Source organism: Tursiops truncatus, chromosome 14 (assembly GCF_011762595.2).
Source record: "Tursiops truncatus isolate mTurTru1 chromosome 14, mTurTru1.mat.Y, whole genome shotgun sequence".
NCBI lineage: Eukaryota > Metazoa > Chordata > Mammalia > Artiodactyla > Delphinidae > Tursiops > Tursiops truncatus.
The window spans coordinates 53430612-53453145 of NC_047047.1; the positions used below are offsets into that span (position 1 = coordinate 53430612).

At 39.4% G+C, this 22534-nt stretch overlaps 1 protein-coding gene across 2 annotated transcripts in view; it reads left to right on the forward strand.

The window, feature by feature from the left end:
• Nucleotides 1-10934, forward strand: part of LRPPRC (leucine rich pentatricopeptide repeat containing) — a 103157-nt gene extending 92223 nt beyond the window's left edge. Inside the window, exons 32-38 of one of the 2 annotated variants that reach the window (XM_019942882.3) lie at nucleotides 270-474; nucleotides 2529-2668; nucleotides 2805-2920; nucleotides 5365-5439; nucleotides 6695-6779; nucleotides 8497-8639; nucleotides 10775-10934. In XM_019942882.3, the coding sequence (XP_019798441.1) occupies nucleotides 270-474; nucleotides 2529-2668; nucleotides 2805-2920; nucleotides 5365-5439; nucleotides 6695-6779; nucleotides 8497-8639; nucleotides 10775-10831 (821 nt within the window). In that variant the 3' untranslated portion in view covers nucleotides 10832-10934. The remainder of the gene's footprint in view (nucleotides 1-269; nucleotides 475-2528; nucleotides 2669-2804; nucleotides 2921-5364; nucleotides 5440-6694; nucleotides 6780-8496; nucleotides 8640-10774) is intronic. The other variant, XM_019942883.3, reaches the window with a different exon arrangement.
• The last annotated feature ends 11600 nt before the right edge of the window (nucleotides 10935-22534 follow it).

Consider the following 22534-nt stretch of genomic DNA (forward strand, 5'->3'; position numbering starts at 1 on the left):
ATCCACATTCTGTCAGTAACATCTGCATTTTCTCTGTAACTTAAAGAAGAAATTTCTCTGGTCTCTGATATCTTACAGTCAAATAAATCTTTATTTTTTTTTTTAGGTTTCTCATAAAGTATTAATATTTTCTGTAATATAGAATAAATTATTCATAGCTTTTTGTGTATAGTCATTTTGTGCTCATATTTAAAAGCTAGTTTTCAAAACACATTAAAGTCAGTACGGTTCATATAAAAAAAGCTCTGTCACCTGCTCTTCTATTGTAGACGCTCTAACAACACTAAAAACAGCCTTGGATCTGGAGCAGATACCTTCTAGGATAGCAGTGACCCGCCTTATTCAGGCATGTGCCTTGAAGGGTGATACAGAAAGCATACAAGACATTCAGAAGTTGGTAAATGGACTCGAAGATTCAATTGGACTTTCCCGTATGGTTTTCATCAATAACATTGCTTTGGCACAAATAAAGAAGTGAGTATTTTCGAGCTTTCTTTTTCTCCATTGGATACTGGAAGGAACGTTATCTCAAATCCCACCTTTTGTAAAACTAGGGTATTAGAAGCCGTATCAACTACAGAGGAAGTATCGATGCCAGTTGCTGATTATTCTGTAGCTATCAGGGAATAATTATATGTTAACAAAATATGTTTTAGCTTTAAATTAAATCTTAAATCAACATTTATCAAAATTTTCAAATTCATAGAACTTGCTTCACGGTTGGTAACTTTTCTCATTCATACATTCCAGGCCCTTATTGAAACACTTGGTTGCAAAAGTGAAAAATAAGTTCATTTGAATGTTAGCAACACTTGAAGGTGACACTCTACCAGTACATAGTGAAATGGAAGGCCTAGCAAGCTTGTTAAAAATACACATTTCCATCTTCTCCTACCCATCCACCTGTGTCAACACACATCCACACAAAGGGAGGTATTTAGAGATGATTCTCATACCACCATTTCTAGATTCCTTGTTGAGGATCACTACTGTAGAAGTAAATAAGAACTTGATTTTTATTAACCTCACTAGCAAAGTTAAAGATTCATGGGGGTAATAATGGAATTGACATTTTTCATGCTTTTAGGAAAAAATGTTCTTTAGCAGTTAATCCTACATACATTTAATGGGTTGTGATACGAAAATGTCATGTTGGTTTTTACAGGGCTTTTTGTTCCTCTTTCTTTGGGCAGAGAAGAGGTTTTGTTTTGTTTTTCACCCTTTTAAAACTATTTCCCCAAATAGAACTTTAAACTTTTCCTTTAATAAGAAAATGTGATTATTTTAAGTTAGAAGATCCAAAAAATTATCCAAGTCTTTGTTGCTGCACACGGGCTTTCTCTAGTGTGGCAAGCAGGGGCTACTTAGTTGCGGTGCGCAGGCTTCTCATTGCGGTGGCTTCTCTTGTTGCAGAGCATGGGCTCTAGGCGCACGGGCTTCAGTAGTTGTGGCACGCGGGCTTCAGTAGTTGTGGCTCACAGGCTGTAGAGCACAGGCTTAGTAGTTGTGGCGAACGGGCTTAGTTGCTCAGCGGCATGTGGGATCTTCCCGGCCCAGGGCTCGAACCCGTGTCCCCTGCATTGGCAGGCAGATTCTTAACCACTGCGCCACCAGGAAGCCCCTGGATGAAATTTTAAATGTTACCATATAAACAGAGTTTTATATGAGGCCGAGAATATGTTTTTATTCACTATTAAATAATTCTCTAACTAAAACCCATAAGAAAACTTTATTGTAATGGTGTACTCATTTTTAGAGAATTCTTGTTTCAGGTAATAATTCCAACATAAAATTGATTATTTGGATTTCGAGTGCCATATCATAACTGTAAAGTATCAATTAAAGAGCATCTTAACCAAAAAGATAGTCATAAAGATAATTTTTTATCATAACTTGCTACATAAGGCCATGTAATTAATTTTTTAAAATAAAAAGTGTGAAGATACTTTTTTCTGAGAATTTTAGTATAAATTGAATATTTTTCAAATGTTATGTATTACCTGACAAAAACAAATTGTAGTGACTGTGGGTTGAGAGACATGAAAATATACCTTTTGAAGACATCATCAGCATTTTTAAGAATCCTAAGATGTAATACATTATCTTTACTTCATGCACTAGTGACCAGTTGCAGATTATAATGCCAGAGTTATATAGCATTTAAACAAGTTTTCATTTTACATTCCAAACAGCTGCAGAATCAAGTCTTTGAGATACAATAATTTTTTAAGTTATTGTCTTTAATTCTTCTCTATATAGTTGTTTGATCTTGTCTCTAGAGCAGTTTTTTAAAATAAGCAGCTACTTCAGTTACTGTAGCATAAAGCACCCAGTGATTGCTGGTGCCACCTAAATGTGATTGGGTTCAGCTTGCATAGTGTTTTTTATCTGGTTAATTGTAAATATATTTCCTTTTTTTCCTAAAGTGCTTGCATGTGTGAATCCCAAAGTACTCATACTGAAACTGCCTGCAATATTAATACTAAAAGCAAATATTTCCTTATAATTTATTTTACTTTCTTTTACAGTAGTAACATAGATGGTGCAATAGAAAACATTGAAAATATGCTTACTTCAGGGAACCAAACCATGGAACTTCAGTACTTTGGCTTGGCATACTTATTCCGAAAAGTCATAGAGGAACGGTTGGAACCAGCACTTGAAAAGAGTAAGTTAGCTGTTCTAGCCAAAGAACACAGAAGCACTTTTTCTCTCTAGTGAGTCTGGACTGACTTTCTTTGGTGGATGAGTTAGTTATACCACTGTTTAAATGAAAGATTTTTCTTACCTGTCATTTTTTTCAGTAAGCATCATGGCGGAGAGATTGGCCAATCAGTTTGCAATTTACAAACCTGTCACCGATCTTTTCCTTCAGCTTGTGGATGCAGGCAAGGTGGATGATGCCAGAGCTCTCCTACAGGTAATGACCCACCACACATGGAGCAGTGGGGCTTGTGGCTTGTGAGAAGTCAGTTAAGAAATTACTAGACTTAGGTGTGTGGTAGAATACCGGAAATGAAGTGTGGTGCTGCCTGCACATTTAAATTTGAACGTGAATCAAGGTTACATGACAGGGACTGGATTGTAAGTTACAGGTTGCTGGTTTTAAAGATGCCACATCAGACTAGAAATGTCTTTAGATTTAAGTGGGGGTGGGGGAAGACATGTTTTGCCAAAATGATTTAAAGACAAATGTTTCTGTGCAGATAGGTAATGCAAAACAATTCCTTTGATTTCCTAGTTTAATTTCTCTAACGCTGCTCTATAAATACTGTGCATCACCATGGCAACACAGTTTGCAAACAAAAAGTAGGAAATGTTTGCTTTTCAAGTACAGCTTCTCTTGAATACTCAAACATTCTCAGTGCCTTATTCAAGATTTATTAAGAATTTGCTTTCTATTCACTTGTGTGTCACAGACACATTAAATGACAAATGCAGGTCTCTGTGGCCCGCACTCTCTGTTAAATTAGCAATCTTCAGGGAAGGAGACAACTGCATTCATGCCATTTTAACAGCACTAAATATAAAGCAGCGCGCCACCAGTGGGTGATCGTAGCTGCCACTGTTAATGTACACAAACAGGCACCGCCGGGGAGCCCCTTCCCAGCAGGTGGCAGTCAAACAGTCACCGTGATCCCGCCAACGGCTGTGTTTGTATAGACTCCCTGTGTCAAATTGAGGCCTGGGACCAATTTCTGGTAGTAAATAGTAGTATATTCACTTAACGTTTTTGCAAGCTGCAGCACCTCTTAAGTAGTAGATAGGGAAGGTAAAACTGTACTCATTTGCTGGAACTCTGCTTTTGATCCTTAAAGTTCATCTAGTTTGACAGTAGAATCCAAGTCATTTTTAAAAGGAATTCCTGAGAAATTTCTCTGTGTTAACATTTTTGTAAAACGTGTAAATTGGCACTGCCTCTAAGGCTTTTTTACTTTTGTTCCTGGAGAGAGAGAAATGCTGGTTAGTTGAGAATTTTCTTGATTGGTTTGGTATGTTTACCTTTTTTTTTCCTTAAAAAAATTTTTTGTTTTAAACAGAAAAGGCAATTTATGATGGGGATTTCAGGAATCTTTTCATTGTTTTGTTGCCTTTAGTATTACAAGTTTTATCTTGAAAAGAATAAATTCTAATGCTTTATGTTTGTGTGTACATACCTAAGTGTACCCACTCAGGGTATATGCATGTCTAGCTGGACGTGTGATAGTATTCACTCAGCTTTAACACATCATTGTGGTAGCTCCTTAGGAAGTCACACTTGATATTTCATTTACCAGCTTGTTGATCAAGGCTCTTCCTAGCGAGCAGTCCAGAGTGGGAGACAGTGGGGATGTGGCAGCCGCCTTCAGAGCTGCATGTACCCACAGTGGCCTGTCTAGGGCTCTTGGCAACAGCCGAGCGTTGCTGCAACAGCTGTCTTTTCATTTTTATCCCTTCAGTAGACTGAGGTTTCAGATGATAAACCCTTTACCCATTCTTTACCTGCTTGTCAAACAGTAAAAGATTATTCTTGCTGTAGTGAAGAATACTTTATTCACAGATGTCGAAAGCATCAGTTTATAGTGTAAATGTTCTGTGTGTCCCCAAAAGTTCTTTTTATACTAGTCATTTTAGTATTGACAGTGTTTTAAAGCTTTGAAAGAGCAATGTGCTTTTAGAAACTTAAGAGAATGACATCTGTGATGAGTGTAAACTAAAATAATGTCTTGCCATATTTGATTTTACTATAGCATCTAAGATGGGATAGACACTTGATTTATCTGGTCTGTCATATAAACTTTTTTTTTTTTTTGAGTTTAACTTTTGTCTCTTTCTCAAGCACTGGCTGTCTATCGCAATGAAAGCCTTTTATAAAATAGAGAGATTGAAATCAGTCCTTTTGTATGCGTAAGTGTAGGTAATTATACTTTAAAGAGAACTTGCTTTGTACATTTTAATTTTTATAAAGAAACGAGCAGTTATCTCCCTGACACCTTATTAAATGTATAATTAACCTTATGATCCCTAGCTCACTTGTGAATGCTTGGCAGTATAATTGGAGGGGAATAGTGTTTCTTTTTTCCCTCTTTCTTTGCAGTCCTAAACCTCATTCTGTGGTTGTGGAAGCGTTGGTTGAATTTTTCCCTTTGCTTTTTAAACAGACCTTATACTTGCAGCGCCAAGGACAACATGCATGAAAGCCTGGCCTAGCTTGCACTTGGTTTTCTTTTTTCTTGCCTTAAAAAACATTGGTCGACTGTTAGACCTTCCTGTTGGTAATGATACATTACTGTATTATTGTGAACTTTCTTAACTGGAAATATTCACCTTGGTCTGCTTGTTTATCAAAAACCTTCACTTACCAAATAATGTTTCAATTTTTAGAGATGTGGTGCAATTGCTGAACAAACCCCAATTTTCTTGGTGTACTGTATTAGGAATTCTCGGAGATCGGGAAAGGTACGGTGCTATTGTACTTGCTGACAAACCAATAATGCTATGAGCTAGTCTTGTTCAGAGGTATTGAATATCATGTAAGAGCTTGTCAGTTCAGGATGTTTTCTAAAAATACTATAGAGATTGAACACTTGCTGGTCTGTACTTGTTTACTTCTTTAGATGTTGATGCAGAGTCAGTTCTGGCTCCTTGGTTGTATTGGAAATGCAGAACAAGTTCATACAGTGAATTCTCTATCCTTGTAGTTATGCATTGAGCCCCAAGAAAGGACCCTTAGAAATGTAAGAAACAAATCCCGTTGCTTGGGTCACTGGGTAAGTTTCACAGTGCAGAAGCACTGCTGAGGGAGACACCTACTGCAGAGTGTCTCCTGTCAGGTGGCTCAGGTAGAAACCATGAGGTAGATGAACCCGTTAGCTTTAAAACTGGTATGTGCCACGGATTCATGTTCTCAGTTTGTACAGTTACCTTATTTACACTAAAAGGTATGTGTGTATGTGTGAAACAGAACCAAGTCTTATTTTTGATGTTTAAAAAAAAAAGAATAAAAGCATATTTCAAAATTTTTTTTTTTTAGATTTGATTTTTCATGGTGAGTGGGCACCAGAAACCCTGTTCTTAGTTTATTTGGGCATATTATGAAGTTTTAAACTGAGCACCAATTGTAATGTTTGTTTTATGTGAAACATTTAGGTTGTTTACAACTCTGGGAGGTCTAGTTTTCCTTAATTTTCACATACTTCCCCCATACATACACACACTTTAAAAAGTAATTTACCTAATTGCACTTTTTATCTCTGACTCATGTATTTATTTACAACAAACATCATTTAGAAAATATTTAGTTGTCCTTTTTTTTCCTTTCAAAGAGACTGTATAAAATGGTGTAGTATTTGCAGATAACCTACCACACATCACCTGTATACTTTAAATAATCTCTAGATTACTTATAATACCCAATACAATGTGAATGCTATGTAAGTATTTGCTGGTACACAGCAAATTCAATGTTTACTTTTTTGGGCTTTCTGGATTTTTTTTTTTTTTGGTCCGTGGTTGGTTGAATCTACAGATTCAGAACCCACTGGATACAGGGGGCCAAGTGTACTAAGATATACAAAAGGGAAAATAGTCCATTAAATTGAATAGGCAGTTCTGTTGCTGTTGTCAGGTTTTTTTGGTATAATGTCCATATATCAGTGTTTTATTTCACTGTTCTTTTGAGTCATGGTAATGTTACCTATATTTAATTTTCTAGGCACCAACTGTGAAGTCTTTGTTAGAATTGATTCCTGAATTAACTGAAAAGGAAGAAGCATACACTTCCATCATGAAAAGCTATGGTAATAAGTTTAATCTGACTTCATTATTTAAGTGATTTAAATATTTGTAGTATAGTCAGCTAAGTCTTCAGCTCAAAGGCAGTAATCCTAAATATCAGATAATTGCTTATGGTACAAAATTTATTTAGCCTTAGGATATGTTTTAAAATTGTATTTAAGAAAAATATGAAATTATTCATGTAGTGTTAACGTAAAGTATCTCTGAGCATCTTTTGAGGGGCCCTGATTTGTTGAGTAAGATCCCAGGTTCCTGGAAGGACTTAGAAGTCCACTTGGCTGTACACATTGGGAACCAATCCAGTCTCTCTAAGATGTTACGGAAAAACCTGAATGAACTTTTTGGCCAACCTAATACAATGTAAAATGGGTACATATTTGAGACTGCCACTTGACTTGCCTGTTTACTCCTTCAGTGGTCTACCTACTCCTTTGAAATAACAATCACCTTAATTGAAAAGTGAGCCCCAAGGTTTTACCTGCAGTCACAACTGAAATTCTAGTCTTTTAAGCAGTTTCCTCCCTGATCGCCAGGCAATCACACATGAAAGGGAACCAGTCTAAAGTTTCCTCAGTAATCAAGATAAATGTTAGCATTGTAAATTATGATCACCTGTCCATCTGACACCCACTGATTTGCTCACTTTTTAATGGGTAAGTAAAGAGTTGCTTTGTCGATTTTATTGTTGGCAGGACACCAGACTGAGCAATCAGAATTCTCCATTTTTCTACCCTTATGAGTGGAACATGATATATTTCAAAATAGTGCTATAATCATAAAGTTTCGTTTGAGGAATTGGCAGACATTGAGTAATAACTAAGATGAAGTAGTGTAAAACAGCATAAAATTACTATTAAATTGTGTAATCCCACTTGGGAATTGGGAGGGAGAAGAGCAGGGAGATCAGGAAGTTTTAGTAAAAGGGAAGATATTAAAATTTTTGCAAATCAGCCACAAGTAGAAAGCCAGCTGAAGTTAGCTCCTAGGCTACTTCATCATCCAGTTAAGTGAAGTATTAGTGTAACTTGTATAGATGTATGTAGATTTTTTAATGTATATTAATAATGTATATAAAATTTTTTTTGGTCATTGCAGCTAACTGTATTCCTCATTTGCTTATTTTAGGATAGGAGAGTATATTGAAAGTCTTTTTTTTTTTAACATCTTTATTGGAGTATAACTGCTTTACAATGGTGTGTTACTTTCTGCTTTATAACAAAGTGAATCAGTTATACATATGTTCCCATATCTCTTCCCTCTTGCGTGTCCCTCCCTCCCACCCTCCCTTATTGAAAGTCTTTTGGTGGTGTTTAGCTGCTGATCTTGATGTTGATGTAGATACAGACTTCCACATAATTTATTTTACACACTCCTCACCACAGAAGTCCCTGGATTAGCTTAATTTCAAAGTGTGGTTTTAAGCAGAAGATTGAATGGTGTATGCTTACTTTATGATTGAAGACTTCAGTTTGTGGTCACTTTAACTAGCATGGGTCTTTAAAATAGCTATTTGTCATTTTCCTTCTCTTTCATAGCGGGTGATGCTGAATGAGAGGTGTGGGGAAGGAAGGGCGGAGCTTGTAGATTATGAATGCTGAAGGTAGTTAAGTATTCCTTTGCTTTGGGATAAAGGGATCCAGGAGTCCCTGAATGGCTAAGTGTTTTGGGAAAAGAAGAAGATAAATTGGCTTTATCTGTGATTAATATCTTTTTCTCTAGTCTTGGACAGTGATGTTGCATCTGCTAAAGCACTATATGAAAATTTGACTGCGAAGGATGTAAAATTGAATGATCTGTTTCTAAAGCGTTATGCAGTTTTGCTGAAGAATGCTGGAGAGTCTGTCCCTTTCACTGAACCCCCTGTGAGTATTTCTTAATTAAGAGGGAAAAAAAATACCTCTAAAGATTTGTGTGTGCTTCATAATAATGTGTAAAGAATAAGTTGAATACTTAATTACATGAGGATTAGATCTCTGTGAAGGATCCTCCAGAGAGGGCTTTGGGAACTGAACAGTCATGCCATGGGTTTGGCTGCAGGAGAACATAGCCCTCTGGGGCTGAGGTTTAAAATACAAGGTCAGTCTGAGACCTTCAACTGTAGGTATGAATTTATCAAATGTCCTTGGGGCAGTTCCCTCTTCATTTCAACTTGAAATAGGGTTTAATGGCCTGTATTTCAATAGCTAAGCATATTATGTCACTGTTAATTACTTGTTCATTTCCAGTTTAAGTAAGTTGGATTTTCTCTCTTTATCTAGGATTTTTTTTAATTGAAATATAATTGACAACATTATATTAGTTACAGCTATACAACATAATAACTCAATATTTGTATATATAGCAGAATGATCACCACAATAAGCCCAGTTAACATCTGCCACCATACATAGTCACAAAAGAAAAATTTTTTTCTTGTGATGAAAACTTTCAAGATCTGCTCTCCCAGCTGTTTTCAAATATGCAATCCAGTATTAACCATAGTCACTGTGCTGTACATTGTATCCCCTTGAGTTACCCATTGTATAACTGGAAATTTGTGCTGTTTGAACCTCTTTACCCATCTTCCTCCTCCTCAAACCTGCCTCCACCAGCCTCAGGCAACCACTGATCTGTTCTCTGTATCCATGAGCTCGGTTCTGTTTGTTTGTGTTTTTCAGATTCCAGATATAAGTGAAATCATACAGTGTTTATCTTTTTCTGTCTGACATATTTCACTTAGCATAATACCATCAAGGTCCATCCATGTTGCACATGACAAGATTTCATTCTTTTTACGGCTGGATAATATTCCTGTGTGTGTGTGTGTGTGTGTGTGTGTGTGTGTGTGTGTGTGAGAGTGTGTGACATTTTCTTTATCCTTCATCCATTGATGGACACTTAGATTGTTTCCATGTCTTGGCTATTGTAAATGCTGCAGTGAACCTGAGGGAGCATATATCTTTTTTGAATTAGTGTTTGCATTTTCTTTGGATGAATACCCAAAAGTGGAATTGCTAGATCATATGTTAGTTTTATTTTTAATTTTTCGAGGAACCTCCATACTGTTCTCTGTAGTGGCTGCACCATTTACATTCCCACCAACAGTGCACAAGGGCTCCTTTTTCTCCAAATCTTCGCTAACATTTGTTATTCCTAGTCTTTTTGATAATAGATATTCTAACAGGTGTGAAGTGATATCTCACTGTGTTTTTTAATTGTATTTCCCTGATTATCAGTGATGTTGAGCAACTTTTCGTGTACCAGTTGGCCATCTGTAGTTCTTCTTTGGCCACATGTCTGTTCAGTTCCCCTGTTGCTATTGAGTTATATAAATTCTTTGTATATTTTGACTATTAACCCCATATCAGCTATATATGTTTACAAATATTTTCTCCCATTCAGTAGGTTGCCTAGGAAATTTTGTTTTATTTACTTTGCTTTGTTTAATAAGAGAAATCATGAGTGCAAAATTCCTTTTTATTGTTTCATTGAACTGAAAGTCACCTAAAACATGTTTATTTCAAACCCCTCAACCTTCCATACCCAGGTGTAAATACCTGCATGCACTTGCCCATGCACACACACAGCAGAGGCTCCTGGTGCCTTAATTCTCAGTTGGGGGCCCTTGAACTGGTGATTTCATGAAATAGAGAAGAGTGCTGAAGCTTGAGGAGACTGCAGCCGCTGTGGGCCCAACAGTCTTTGCTACCAGTTTGCAGTACTTTATGTTTTTAAGTTTTGTACCATCACCTCTTGCTGGTAACTTTTTTTTTTTTTTTTTTTTTCGATACGCGGGCCTCTCACTGCTGTGGCCTTTCCCGTAGCAGAGCACAGGCTCCGGACGCGCAGGCCATGGCCCACGGGCCCAGCCGCTCTGCGGCATGTGGGATCCTCCCGGACTGGGGCACAAACCCGTGTCCCCTGCATCGGCAGGCGGACTCTCAACCACTGCACCACCCGGGGAGCCCCGCTGGTAACTTTTATCTGTAACTTTCCTCCCTTTTTTTTTCCTCTACAGGAAAGCTTTGAATTTTATGCAAAGCAGCTAAAAGAGTCAAAGGAAAACCCTTTGTGAAGCAAGCCGGCACTACTTTGTTTTGTGTGTATTTGTGATTCTGTGTCTAAAATGTTACTTTTTAAATGTATTTGAGAGGACAAAATAAACAAATGAAAAGTTACTTTGTTTATGTACTTTTATTTATTCGTAATATATGATAATATTCAACATCTTATTGACAGTAACTGTGTATACTAAGTCACTAGACTTCTTTGGGTTTTGCCTACAATGTAAATCAATGGCATTTTCCTTGAGGCTCCTGGTGTAAGAAGCCATAGTTTTTCAGGGTTCTTCTCCCATTTGACTTTTCAGATCCCGGCTCTATTTCATTTATTATTTTCATAAAAAGATTGTTCCTTTAGTTAAGACTTGCTTGTCAATATTGTTTATCTGAAAAATTTTGGAGCTGGACAAAATGATGCTTAGTGGGCTTTCTAATGCTTAATATTCTATGAAGTAACAATTCTTTATTAGTGTAAAGCCCTGTGTACTTTTCCAGTTTTGTAAAATGTTGGCGCCAGAAGGCATCTCAGGAGTCATCAAATCCAGCACTCTTCATTTCCCAGTGAGAAGCTAAGACCCAAAGAGACTTGTTTGGTCAGGGTGCTCCCTCCATGCCTTCCCTTCTACCACGGAGGCTCCCACAAACCTCTGTTCACTGAAGTCTCCAAAACTGCATCTGAGTGTGAGTTTGATCATGAAGTAAGAGCAATGCATTTCCTTCATCTTGGTTTCAGGTCTTCATCAGCACAAGCTACACCCTACACTGGACTTGTTACTTCATACTGCATATCAGTGAATATGTGAGTAAGTATATGAAGGAGTGAAACCTCTGTTTGTATTCAGTTTTATCAAAGTTATCCTCAAATTGGCCTTCATGCCTGTTAATATCTATACTGTAAATAGTTACTATAAAAGAATTTAAGATAGGTAGTCAAGACAGTTTACCATCTTAATATAATGTTAATCTATTTGGGGATTATATTATTTAAAAAGTTGAAAATGCTTTGTGCGAGAGTTATCCCCACTTTGGTGTATCCCTTGTTCATTTGAAATTGGTGATTAGCTACTGTTTTGGTTTCAGTGAGGTTACTTGGTTCCCACCGTTTACGTGAAGGGAGACCTTGCCTTGGGGAGTAAGCCAGCCTCACACTGTTTATGCTGCTAACCTGTGTCTTGTGGGATCAACCATTCTGCATCTACAGCCTGCAGATGGCGTGAGAGGGAGGGTAGATGGAGGGAAGCCAAAAAATAAATGTCATCGTGGCATCAACCATGCTTCATCTCTGTTTTGTAGAGTTAGACCTAAGGAATCGGGCTCGGCCAGTGCCGAGTCCCAGCCTAGAGGACTTAGTAAAGCTTTCCTCTGTGTACTCCTCGGGTGCAGGACCTGTACGTGTTGTTTTGACACTACTGATTTGCCATGAGCCTCACTCTATTAGGGATTCCACTGAAGCAGGTTTATATTTTGTAGTTAATGCCAACCATAAGATAGTTGAGCTAAATTGGAACGACCTTGGGGCATAATCTGGACCTCCCAGTTATCTTTAGGGAAGCTCAGAGTACAATCTCATTTGCATGAAGTGACTCCAAGCCAGCCTTGTATATGGACTCTGGTAAAATGTGGGTCTAGTGCAGAGGAAATAGATATAAATCCCTCGATGAGCTTTCTACTGCTTAATAACATTTCTAGCATTCTGAACAGCAGGCTGGACCATTCAATATACTACATACATTAAAGAACTATCAAGTCATGCATCTGTAGCACTGTATTGGCTTCCTGTTTTGAATGTAAATATTTAACATGTAATCATTGTATATTCTAGGTGAGCTTATGAATGCTTTCTAAATATCTAATAGCAAAATTGAAATAAATAGAAATATAAACACAATTATAGCAGCACTCAATGGTACCTTTTAGATTCAAATTATAAGCAAACAGCTAATTCTAAAAAGTAAATGTCATAAACTTTGGGAAAGTATAGTGTTTTATATGTAATTGTATGTTTGTGTATTTAAACCTAATATAATTTTAATGTGAAATGCTTTGAATAAATTGTATTCCAGCAACCTGTGGGCTTCTTCATTTTTATCTTACTATGTTTTTATATAACCACTTTAAGCCATTTCAAGGACTTGAGTCTTAAAATTTTTAATTAAAAATTGTGTGGTGGCCTCTGTTGTGGCCGGAATTTCCTTGTTTTAAATGGTGTACAGGTTGTGAGTGGGGAACCAGGGAAGTCACTGCTTATCTGCTTTAAGGACAAACAGATATTCAGTCTGAGATCTCTGAGGTACAAAGTTGGCAAGAATTAGAGTTGGGTGTGTGGTGAATGACACTTACAACAGAGGGGGTTTTATCTTGCTCTAAGTGTCAGACAGAGGGAGCATTTTACAGCTGCACGGATGACTGGGCTCCACTCCACCAGGGCTGTCTTCAGCACACTCCCCTCTTCCTCCTGTTCCTCGCTTGTGAATGCTCACTGAGGCCGCTTCAGTGTCCCCTCTCCTACCAGGAGTATTAATTCTCTCTCCAGGGCCCCCCTGAAGCCACTTGAAAACGCAGCAGGTACCGACCACACAGGTGGTAAACTCACTGAGGATCAGTTCTTTGTCTCCTGTCTGTGTGTCCCCAGCTTAGCACATTCATGAGTTGTCAGTGGTCAGTTCTGTGGGTTCTACCGTGTGTCAGGTGCCCCTCTTGCCTGATGTTCACAGTGAGGAAACTTAGGGAAGTTAATTTGCACAGAATCACAGCGATAATATCACATGGCCAGGACTTTGAGAGTCATGTACTTACTCTGAGGTTACAAAAAACCCGATGGAATCCAGCCTAAACTCAGTTAAAAATCCAGTTAATCAAATTGGAATCTCTAAACTATAGGAATATTTTTTAAAAACCTTTCACATTAATACAAGTGTTTGCAGTCTCTGGACAGCTAGCACTGTATTTTCTACCAGTTAATCAAAATACCCAGTGCCTGGCATAATCACTGAGTTTTCAAGTTCAAATAAATTATTAAGCGAGCTTTATATTGCAAATTGTGCTTCCCAGTACAATTTATTTCTCCAGTCTGTCTGCAGTGTGTGTGCTGTGCACATTTTTCCTCATGTCTTCGAGCAAACAATATTCATTTAGTATTTGCCTTTTTGAAAAACCAATATTTGTAGAGTTTCTGTAAGTGAAAGCAACATTCCTGAAGTATGGTCAAAATAGTAGCGTAGGGGGTGCAAAATCATGGTAACTTACCACTTTGCTGTTGGACATCATGAGCTTGAGTTTCCAACAGAAACGTATCCTTTCAGGCTTGTGGACTCTACAAAGTCCACGTTATGCAGCCTTGGTACAAATAAGATAGCTGCATTAGCAAATTCAAAATAGGCACTTCTTGTTTTTTTTTTTTTTTTTGCATGAAATAAACATCAGGTCCAGGTAGAGCAAAAAACACTTAACCAACTTAAGATCTACCACCTCTGCACATTCATTTGGACAACGGTTGGCTCTTGGGATCCATGTTTCAAGAGTTCACTAGAGAATAGATCTCACCAACCCTGCCCCCTGTGTGCACTTGCTGAGATTCTCTTAATTATTTACTTCTTTTTGTAGTTTCCTCCCCCAAGAACTTGAGCTCTCCCAGTGCTCTGCAGCCCCACCAGTTAGAACAGCCTGGCACTGGTAGGTGCCCAATAAGCATCACTGATTGAATCAGTGGGCACATCACCTGTCCCCCTTTCCAAGGCATGTTGTTTCTGAGACGTATGGTTTGTGTGCATTGGGGGGTTTCTTCCTCACACAAATTATAGGAGATAGAGGTGCCACTTTTTACCTCAGATCTAGGATACTGGGGTTGAGAGTTGAGAAGTCTTTCAAACTCTGTGCGCCCACATGTTAGCATTTCTGGATTTGCTGCCAGGAGGAAGAGGGCTCTCAAATGTGGGATGAAATCAGACAACTCAAGCTGAGTACAAGTACAGTGCAAGAGTGCAATCAACAAAAACAAAGCTTTGTTTTTAACATGGGGCCATAGAGCTTTTTAGAGTTTGGGGGAAAAAGGAACACCTCCAATTTCACGAAAAGACAAGACCACCGCACGAACGGTAACTGTGAGGACTATTACATGAAAAGCTGCGAAGTGTTATCCATCCTTTGAATTGGTGTATTAAAATCTTAACCCACCGCTTAAAACATCATTGTTTTAACTGTTAAGCTGCTAACACCACATGCATGGCTGTTCCCGGGCCGCCACCAGAAAATGGGCTGTGCTCCATCTGCCTACCTCCGCCCAGGCTGTCTCAGGCAGACCATGGAGTAAAGACAGGATATTGCTCTATCGCCTGGCCACTTTAGAAGAACCAATCATTTTATCAAAAACAAATGACAGATGAGATTTGAATTACCTAGTTTAGACTATCTGCAAATAAGGATGCCTTCTTTCAGGCACGAGCATGGGATGTATTTTCCAAATAAGCACAGATCCACCAGTAAGATGCTTCCTCACTCCTGCATCCTAGCATCCCATTCCCTCGCTCTCTTCCTCGGAGTCTGCTTGGTGCTCCAGATCCATGACTGGACCCAAAGGAGAGTGGCTCAGGGCAGCTGTGCTAAACTCTGCCAAGTGACTAATGTGCATCTCAGTAGAAACCCCTATAGCCCCAGGTCTGTAGTTAACACTTGGATTGGTGTAGCTTTAAATAGCACTGCTGCTAGCTGTTTCATCTGGGATCAAAACAAGAGAGAGGAAGAAAAGAAGAAAACAAATGCAAGATCTACTTCTGTGAGCCTGACCAGGGAGATCAGCTTGACCAAGGGCATGATTGTGTCTTAAATAATCTTTATAGGAACGGAAGCCGTTTAAAAAAATCACTTCAGGAAATATTTGAGTTAATATAGGTAATTATTTTCTGCTTGATTAAAATTTCCCCGTCAGCACAACTTGCAATTGGAGGGCTTAAAATGCCAATTTCAAAACCTTTACCTGTTGACCAAGGGCCTGCAAACTACAGCCTCGGGCCAAGTCCAGCATGCTCCCTGTTTTCATAGATAATGTTTCACTGGGACACAGCCACACCACCCATACTTCAGAGTTGTGTGTGGCGCCTTCACACTACGACAGCCAACTTGGGTATTTGCGACAGACTGTATGGCCTGCAAAGGAAATACTTACTGTCTCACCCTTAATGGGAAAAACTTGCAACCCCTGCCTTTTTTTTTTTAAATTGAAATATAGTTGATTTACAATATTGTGTTAGTTTTTGGTGTACAGCAAAGTGATTCATTTATATATTTTAAGGTTATTTTCCGTCATAGGTTATTACAAGATATTGCATATAGTTTTCTGTGCTATATTAGTAAATCCTTGTTGCTTATCTATTTTATGTGTAGTAGTTTGTATCTGCTAATCCCGTACTCCTCATTTATACCCCCTCCCCTTCCCCTTTGGTAACCGTAAGTTTTTCTATGTCTATGAGTCTTTCTGTTTTGTATATAGGTTCATTTGTATTATTTTTTAGATTCCACATGTAAGTGATATCATGTAATGTTTGTCTTTCTCTGTCTGACTTACTTGGCTCAGTATGCTATTCTCTAGGTCCATCTGGGCTGCTGCAAATGTTACCAGAGTGGGACCCCCTTCTGAGGCCCGAGAGTGTGCTCTCGTATAACACTAGGAAGTGAATTGTCAGAGGAGACACACGGACTGACAAAGCAAAAGACTTTATTGAGAAGGGCCGCCTGGGTGAAGAACAGCAGGGTAAGGAAACCCGGGAGAACTGCTCTGCCGTGTGACTTGCAGTCTCAGGTTTTATGGTAATGGGGTTAGTTTCTGGGTTGTTTCTAGCCAATCATCTTCCTCGTGCCCATATGTGGTCTGACTCAAGGTCCTTCCTGGTGGCATGTGCATCTCTCAGCCAAGATGGATTCCATCGTGAGGGTTTCTAGGAATTTGGCAGGACATATTATGGACTGGCATCTCCTCCCTCCTATTGGCCCCTCCTGAATTCTTCTGGTTAGTTTTTGGGGGCAGCACCGAGTTCTTTATCAGGACCTCCTGTTGTGAGACAACTCATAGAGCAGTTATTATTGTGCCTGGCCAAGGTGGGTGGTTTCAGTCAACAGTTTCCTAACACAAATGGCAATATTTCATTCTTTTTTATGGCTGAGTAGTATTCTGTTGTGTATACATATACACCACATATTCTTAAACCAATCGTCTGTTGATGGGCGCTTGGGTTATTTCCATGTCTTGACTATTGTAAATAGTGCTGCTATGAATGTTGGAGTGGATGTATCTTTTCAAATTAGAGTTTTTATCTTTTCTGGGTATATGCCCAGGAGTGGGATTGCTGGATCAAAATAAGCTCTATTTTTAGTTTTTTGAGAAACCTCCATACTGTTTTCCATAGTGGCTGCACCGATTTACATCCCCACCAACAGTGCAGGAGGGTTCCCTTTTCTGCACATCCACTTCAGCATTTATTATTTGTAGACTTTTTGATAATAGCCATTCTGACTGGTGTGAGGTGCTGCCTCATTGTAGTTTTGCTATGAATTTTTCTAAAAATTAGCGACGTTGAGCATATTTTCATGTGCCTGTTGACCAAGGGTCTGAAAACTACAGCCTCAGGCCAAAGCCAGCATGCTCCTTGTTTTCGTAAATAATGTCCATTATTTACGAAATAAATAACTATTCTGCCCATTTTTTTGATTGGGTTTCTTGTTGTCGTTGAGTTGTATGAGCTGATTGTATATTTTGGATATTAACACATTGTCAGTTGCATCATTTGCAAATATTCTCTCCCATTCTGTAGGTTGTCTTTTCATTCTATTGATGGTTTCCTTTGTTGTGCAAAAGATTGGGTCCCATTGGTTTATTTTTCTTTTTATTTCTTTTGCCTTGAGAGACTGATCTAAGAAAATACTGCTATGATTTATGTCCAAGGATGTTTTTCCTATGTTCTCTTCACAACCCCTGTTTGTGGTAATTACACAGAAGCAGATCTCTACCCTTCTAATGCAGGGAGGGCTCACTGAACTGTGTGCACGCCTCTAGAACAGTGGTTCTTCTCCTTGGCCTCACATGCCCTGAGGAGCATTTTTTTTTAAAACAGACCAGTGGAGCCAGTCTCTGGGCGTGGGTCCATATTGGCATCTGTTAAAGCTCCAAGGTAGAGAACCACTGCTCTAGGGAAAAAAGAGAGGGAGGGAGGGAGAGAGGGAGAGACAAAGAAAGAAAGGAAGAAAAGACTGAATGGTTCTAACGCTCATGACGTCACCATGATGTACCTCAGTGCCTGTCAACCCTCACTTCACTCTGGAATCACTGGAGAGTTAAAGAAAAAACCCAGTCTTCTTCCTCCTTCTCCATTCTCCATTCAGGCCTAAAGCCACTAGCTGACCACACTGTGGTTGGGAGTGGCTGTGGGGTGTGAGTTGGGGTGGGAGAACTGTGGTGGGCCAGAGTAGGGTGAGAAGGACACCTCTGCAGACTTAGGGACAACTTGATTTGGGAGTTAGGGCCTTAGCAAGGTGTCCACACAAGGGAAGACATGCAGTGGAGTTGGGAGATTGGTTACGTATTGGAGGTTAATTAAATGAGTGAAAATATTAAGGCTAGTGGAAGCCAGGTTTCTTACAATTGGAGGAGGGAGTTATAATTGCAAAAAGGGACAAAAACTAGACTCAACTCTGTGGTGGTAGATTGGAATTGGATGTATCAATGTGGGGAAAAATATATATATATAAAAATTTGGACAGATGTGTCTGTGTGTGTATGTCTGTACACACATACATACACATGTATACACATAAACATATATATGCATACATATAGTCCCTAGCTTTGTCCACTGAGAGGGCCTGGGAACAGTAATGCCCCAGTACCAATGAGCATACTTATCACTCAGATCTTGGCTTCTAAATACCATTTTCCACTGAAAGGAACCAAGATTCTTTAGAGAAATGTCTGCTTCCATGACTAGGGGTTGGGAAAGTACATGATGAGCCTGAAACACTTTGTTGTGAAAGTGTTCAGAGAATGATGGGGACCTGTCAAAGGAGGCAGAAGCCAGCTTGAATGGGCTCCCATTGCCACATCAGGGACAATCTGAACATCCAAGTTAATACTGATGGTAAAAGATTACAACCATTGAATAAACCAGGAAACCACAAGTTGATATTGATATAAATTTAAAAATGAATTAATGGAAAGTGATGAAGAATAGGCCATTTACACAGTTTCTAAATACCTGCCTACAAATGCTTATTAATTACAAAAGGAGAGCAAATGGTTGACTGTGGTGAAGCCTGGCAACTACTCCTTTGATCAAGTGATCAAAGTGAACAACATCAGTTTGGGACAAATCGAAATCAAGCGCCACTGATAGGATGTAATGAGAAAAGCACATCTCTTCTGTGATATTCCTGCCAAAGGTGCGTGACCTGAATTTAATCATGAAAATATATCAGACAAACCAAATCTAGATATATTCTACAAAATCTTCATGTGTCAAGGTCATGGGAGTTAAGGAAAGCTGATGATTATTCTAAACTAAAAGAGACCAAAGAGAATTGATGACTAGATCCAATGCTTGATCCTGATCTGGATCCTTTTGCTATGAAGGACATTGTCAGAACAGTGAGTCTTTCTTTTTTTTTTTTTTTAATACATCTTGATTGGAGTATAATTGCTTCACAATACTGTGTTAGTTTCTGTTGTACAACAAAGTGAATCAGCCGTATGCATACATATATCCCCATATCCCCTCCCCCTTGAGCCTCCCTCTCACCCTCCCTCTCCCACCCCTCTAGGTCATTGCAAAGCACTAAGCTGATGTCCCTGTGCTGTCGCTGCTTCCCACTAGCCATTTTACATTTGGTAGTGTATATATGTCGATGCTATTCTCACTTTGCTCCAGCTTCCCCCTCCCCACCATGTCCTCAACTCTGTTCTCTATGTCTGTGTCTTTATTCCTGCCCTGCCACTAGGCTCATCAGTACCTTTTTAATTTTTTTTAGATTCCATATGTATGTGTTAGCATACAGTATTTGTTTTTCTCTTTCTGACTTACTTCACTCTGTATGACAGACTCTAGGTCCATCCACCTCACTACAAATAACTCCATTTCGTTTCTTTTTATGGCTAATAGTCCATTGTATATATGTGCCACATCTTCTTTATCCATTCGTCTGTTGGTGGACACTTAGGTTGCTTCCATGTCCTGGCTATTATAAACAGTGTTGCAATGAACATTGTGGTACATGTCTCTTTTTGAATTATGGTTTTCTCAGGGTATACGCCCAGTAGTGGGATTGCTGGATCATATGGTAGTTCCATTTTTAGTTTTTTAAGGAACTTCCATACTGTTCTCCATAGTGGCTGTATCAATTTACATTCCCACCAACAGTGCAAAAGGGTTCCCTTTTCTCCACACCCTCTCCAGGTGTGTGTTTGTAGATTTTTTGATGGTGGCCATTCTGACTGGTGTGAGGTGATACCTCACTGTAGTTTTTGTGTGTGTGTGTGTGTGGTACGCGGGCCTCTCACCGTCGCGGCATCTCCCGCTGCGGAACACAGGCTCCGGACGCGCAGGCTCAGCGGCCATGGCTTACGGGCCCAACAGCTCCGCGGCACGCGGGATCCTCCCGGACCAGGGCACAAACCCGCGTCCCCTGCATTGGCAGGCGGACTCTCAACCACTGTGCCACCAGGGAAGCCCCCCTCACTGTAGTTTTGATTTGCATTTCTCTAAGAATTCATGATGTTGAGCATCTTTCCATGTGCTTCTTGGCCATCTGTATGTCTTCTTTGGTGAGATGTCTATTTAGGTCTTCAGCCCATTTTTTAACTGGGTTGTTTATTTTTTTGATATTGAGCTCCATGAGCTGTTTGTATATTTTGGAGATTAATGCTTTCTCTGTTGTTTCATTTGCAAATATTTTCTCCCATTCTGAGGGTTGTCTTTTTGTCTCATTTATGGTTTCCTTTGCTGTGCAAAAGCTTTTACTTCATTAGGTCCCATTTGTTTATTTTTGTTTTTATTTTCATTACTCTAGGAGGTGGGTCAAAAAAGATCTTGCTGTGGTTTATGTCAAAGAGTGTTTTTCCTATGTTTTCCTCTAAGAGTTTTACAGTGTCCGATCTTACATTTAGGTCTTTCATCCATTTGGAGTTTATTTTTGTGTATGCTGTTAGGAAGTGTTCTAATTTCATTCTTTTACATGTAGTTGTCCAGTTTTCCCAGCACCACTTACTGAAGAGGCTGTTTTTTTTCCATTGTATGTTCTTGCCTCCTTTGTCATAAATTAGGTGACTATATATGTGTGCGTTTATCTCTGGGCTTTCTATCCTGAACCATTGATCTATATTTCTGTTTTTGTGCCAGTACTATACTGTCTTGATTACTGTAGCTTTGTAGTATAGTTTGAAGTCAGGGAGCCTGATTCCTCCAGCTCTGTTTTTCTTTTTCAAGATTGCTTTGGCACTGTAACACTGCACATGTGTCACTTTTACATCACCACCATCCAAAGGGCAGACATCATTCAAGACTCACAATAGCCAAAATAGCCAAAGTAAGTGAGTCTTGAATGATGTCTGCCCTTTGGATGGTGGCGATATAAAAGTGACACACGTGCAGTGTTACAGTTTCACTACATGAATATCCCAAGTTTGATGGTTGTATTGTATAAGGGAAGTGTGCTAGCACTGCTCTTCAAGTCTGAATGTATATTCAAATCTCCTGGGGATCTTTTTAAAATGCAGATTCTGATTCAGCGGGTCTCAGTGGGGCCTGAGATTCTGTCAGTCTAACTAGCTCCCAGGCGACACCCATGCTGCTGGCCCAGCGACCGCACTCAAAGTAGCAAGGGCCTAGGAAACCCATGGAGGACATTCACTCTTTGCCTCTTAAACATCCACCTTCCCCCTTCTTTTGGTTCCAGACTCTGGTTTTCCTTTGGGGATCATTCCCTGCCTGCTTTCTGTGCACCTGTTTTGGGTCAGCTTGTCCTCAAGGCTCAGGCATGAAGCATGTGACCTGGGCCTGCTCCATCCCATACTGAGCCACTGTGGAAGGTTCCAGGTTGGTTCTGAGACTCAGCCAGGGCCAGTGAGATGCAACTGTAAGAGTCCTGGCTGAGCTGGCACAGTGTCTATAAACCTCTTCATCTTCTGGAGCCTTCCTTGGCTTCCAAGCCTCACAGTGGCTCAGACTTGCCTTCTGCCCACTAACTCCTAAAGGCCTCGAAGGCTTTTCTGACCCCACATGACTCCACCACATAGTAGCCCTGTGACCTTACTTAGCAGACAATTACTCTGTGCCTCTCTTTCTTCATCTATAAAACAGGATACTGTCCACCACAAAGGGTTGTTTTAACAGAGAAATTAATGACGTGATCCAAATAAATAAAGTGTTTTGCCCTGAACCTGGTGTGGAGCAATTGCTCAGTAAATATTTAATTGTTCAGTTTGGCTTTTGGAGCCCATTACCTCACCCAGAAAGAAGGGATGGTACCTCGCTGGTATGTTTTAGGTCCTTTTCTATACTGAGAATGGCTCAACAGAGTTTGAGGACCCTGGAAGATGAAGCCAAATATTCCACTAACTATTATGTTGTTGTTTCCGCATAGCCTAACTACTCGATTCATACCTAATTTGCTCCTGTCTTGTATTAGTTGCCTATGCAAATACATATCAAAAGGAAATAAATTAGCGACACTGTAGGTGT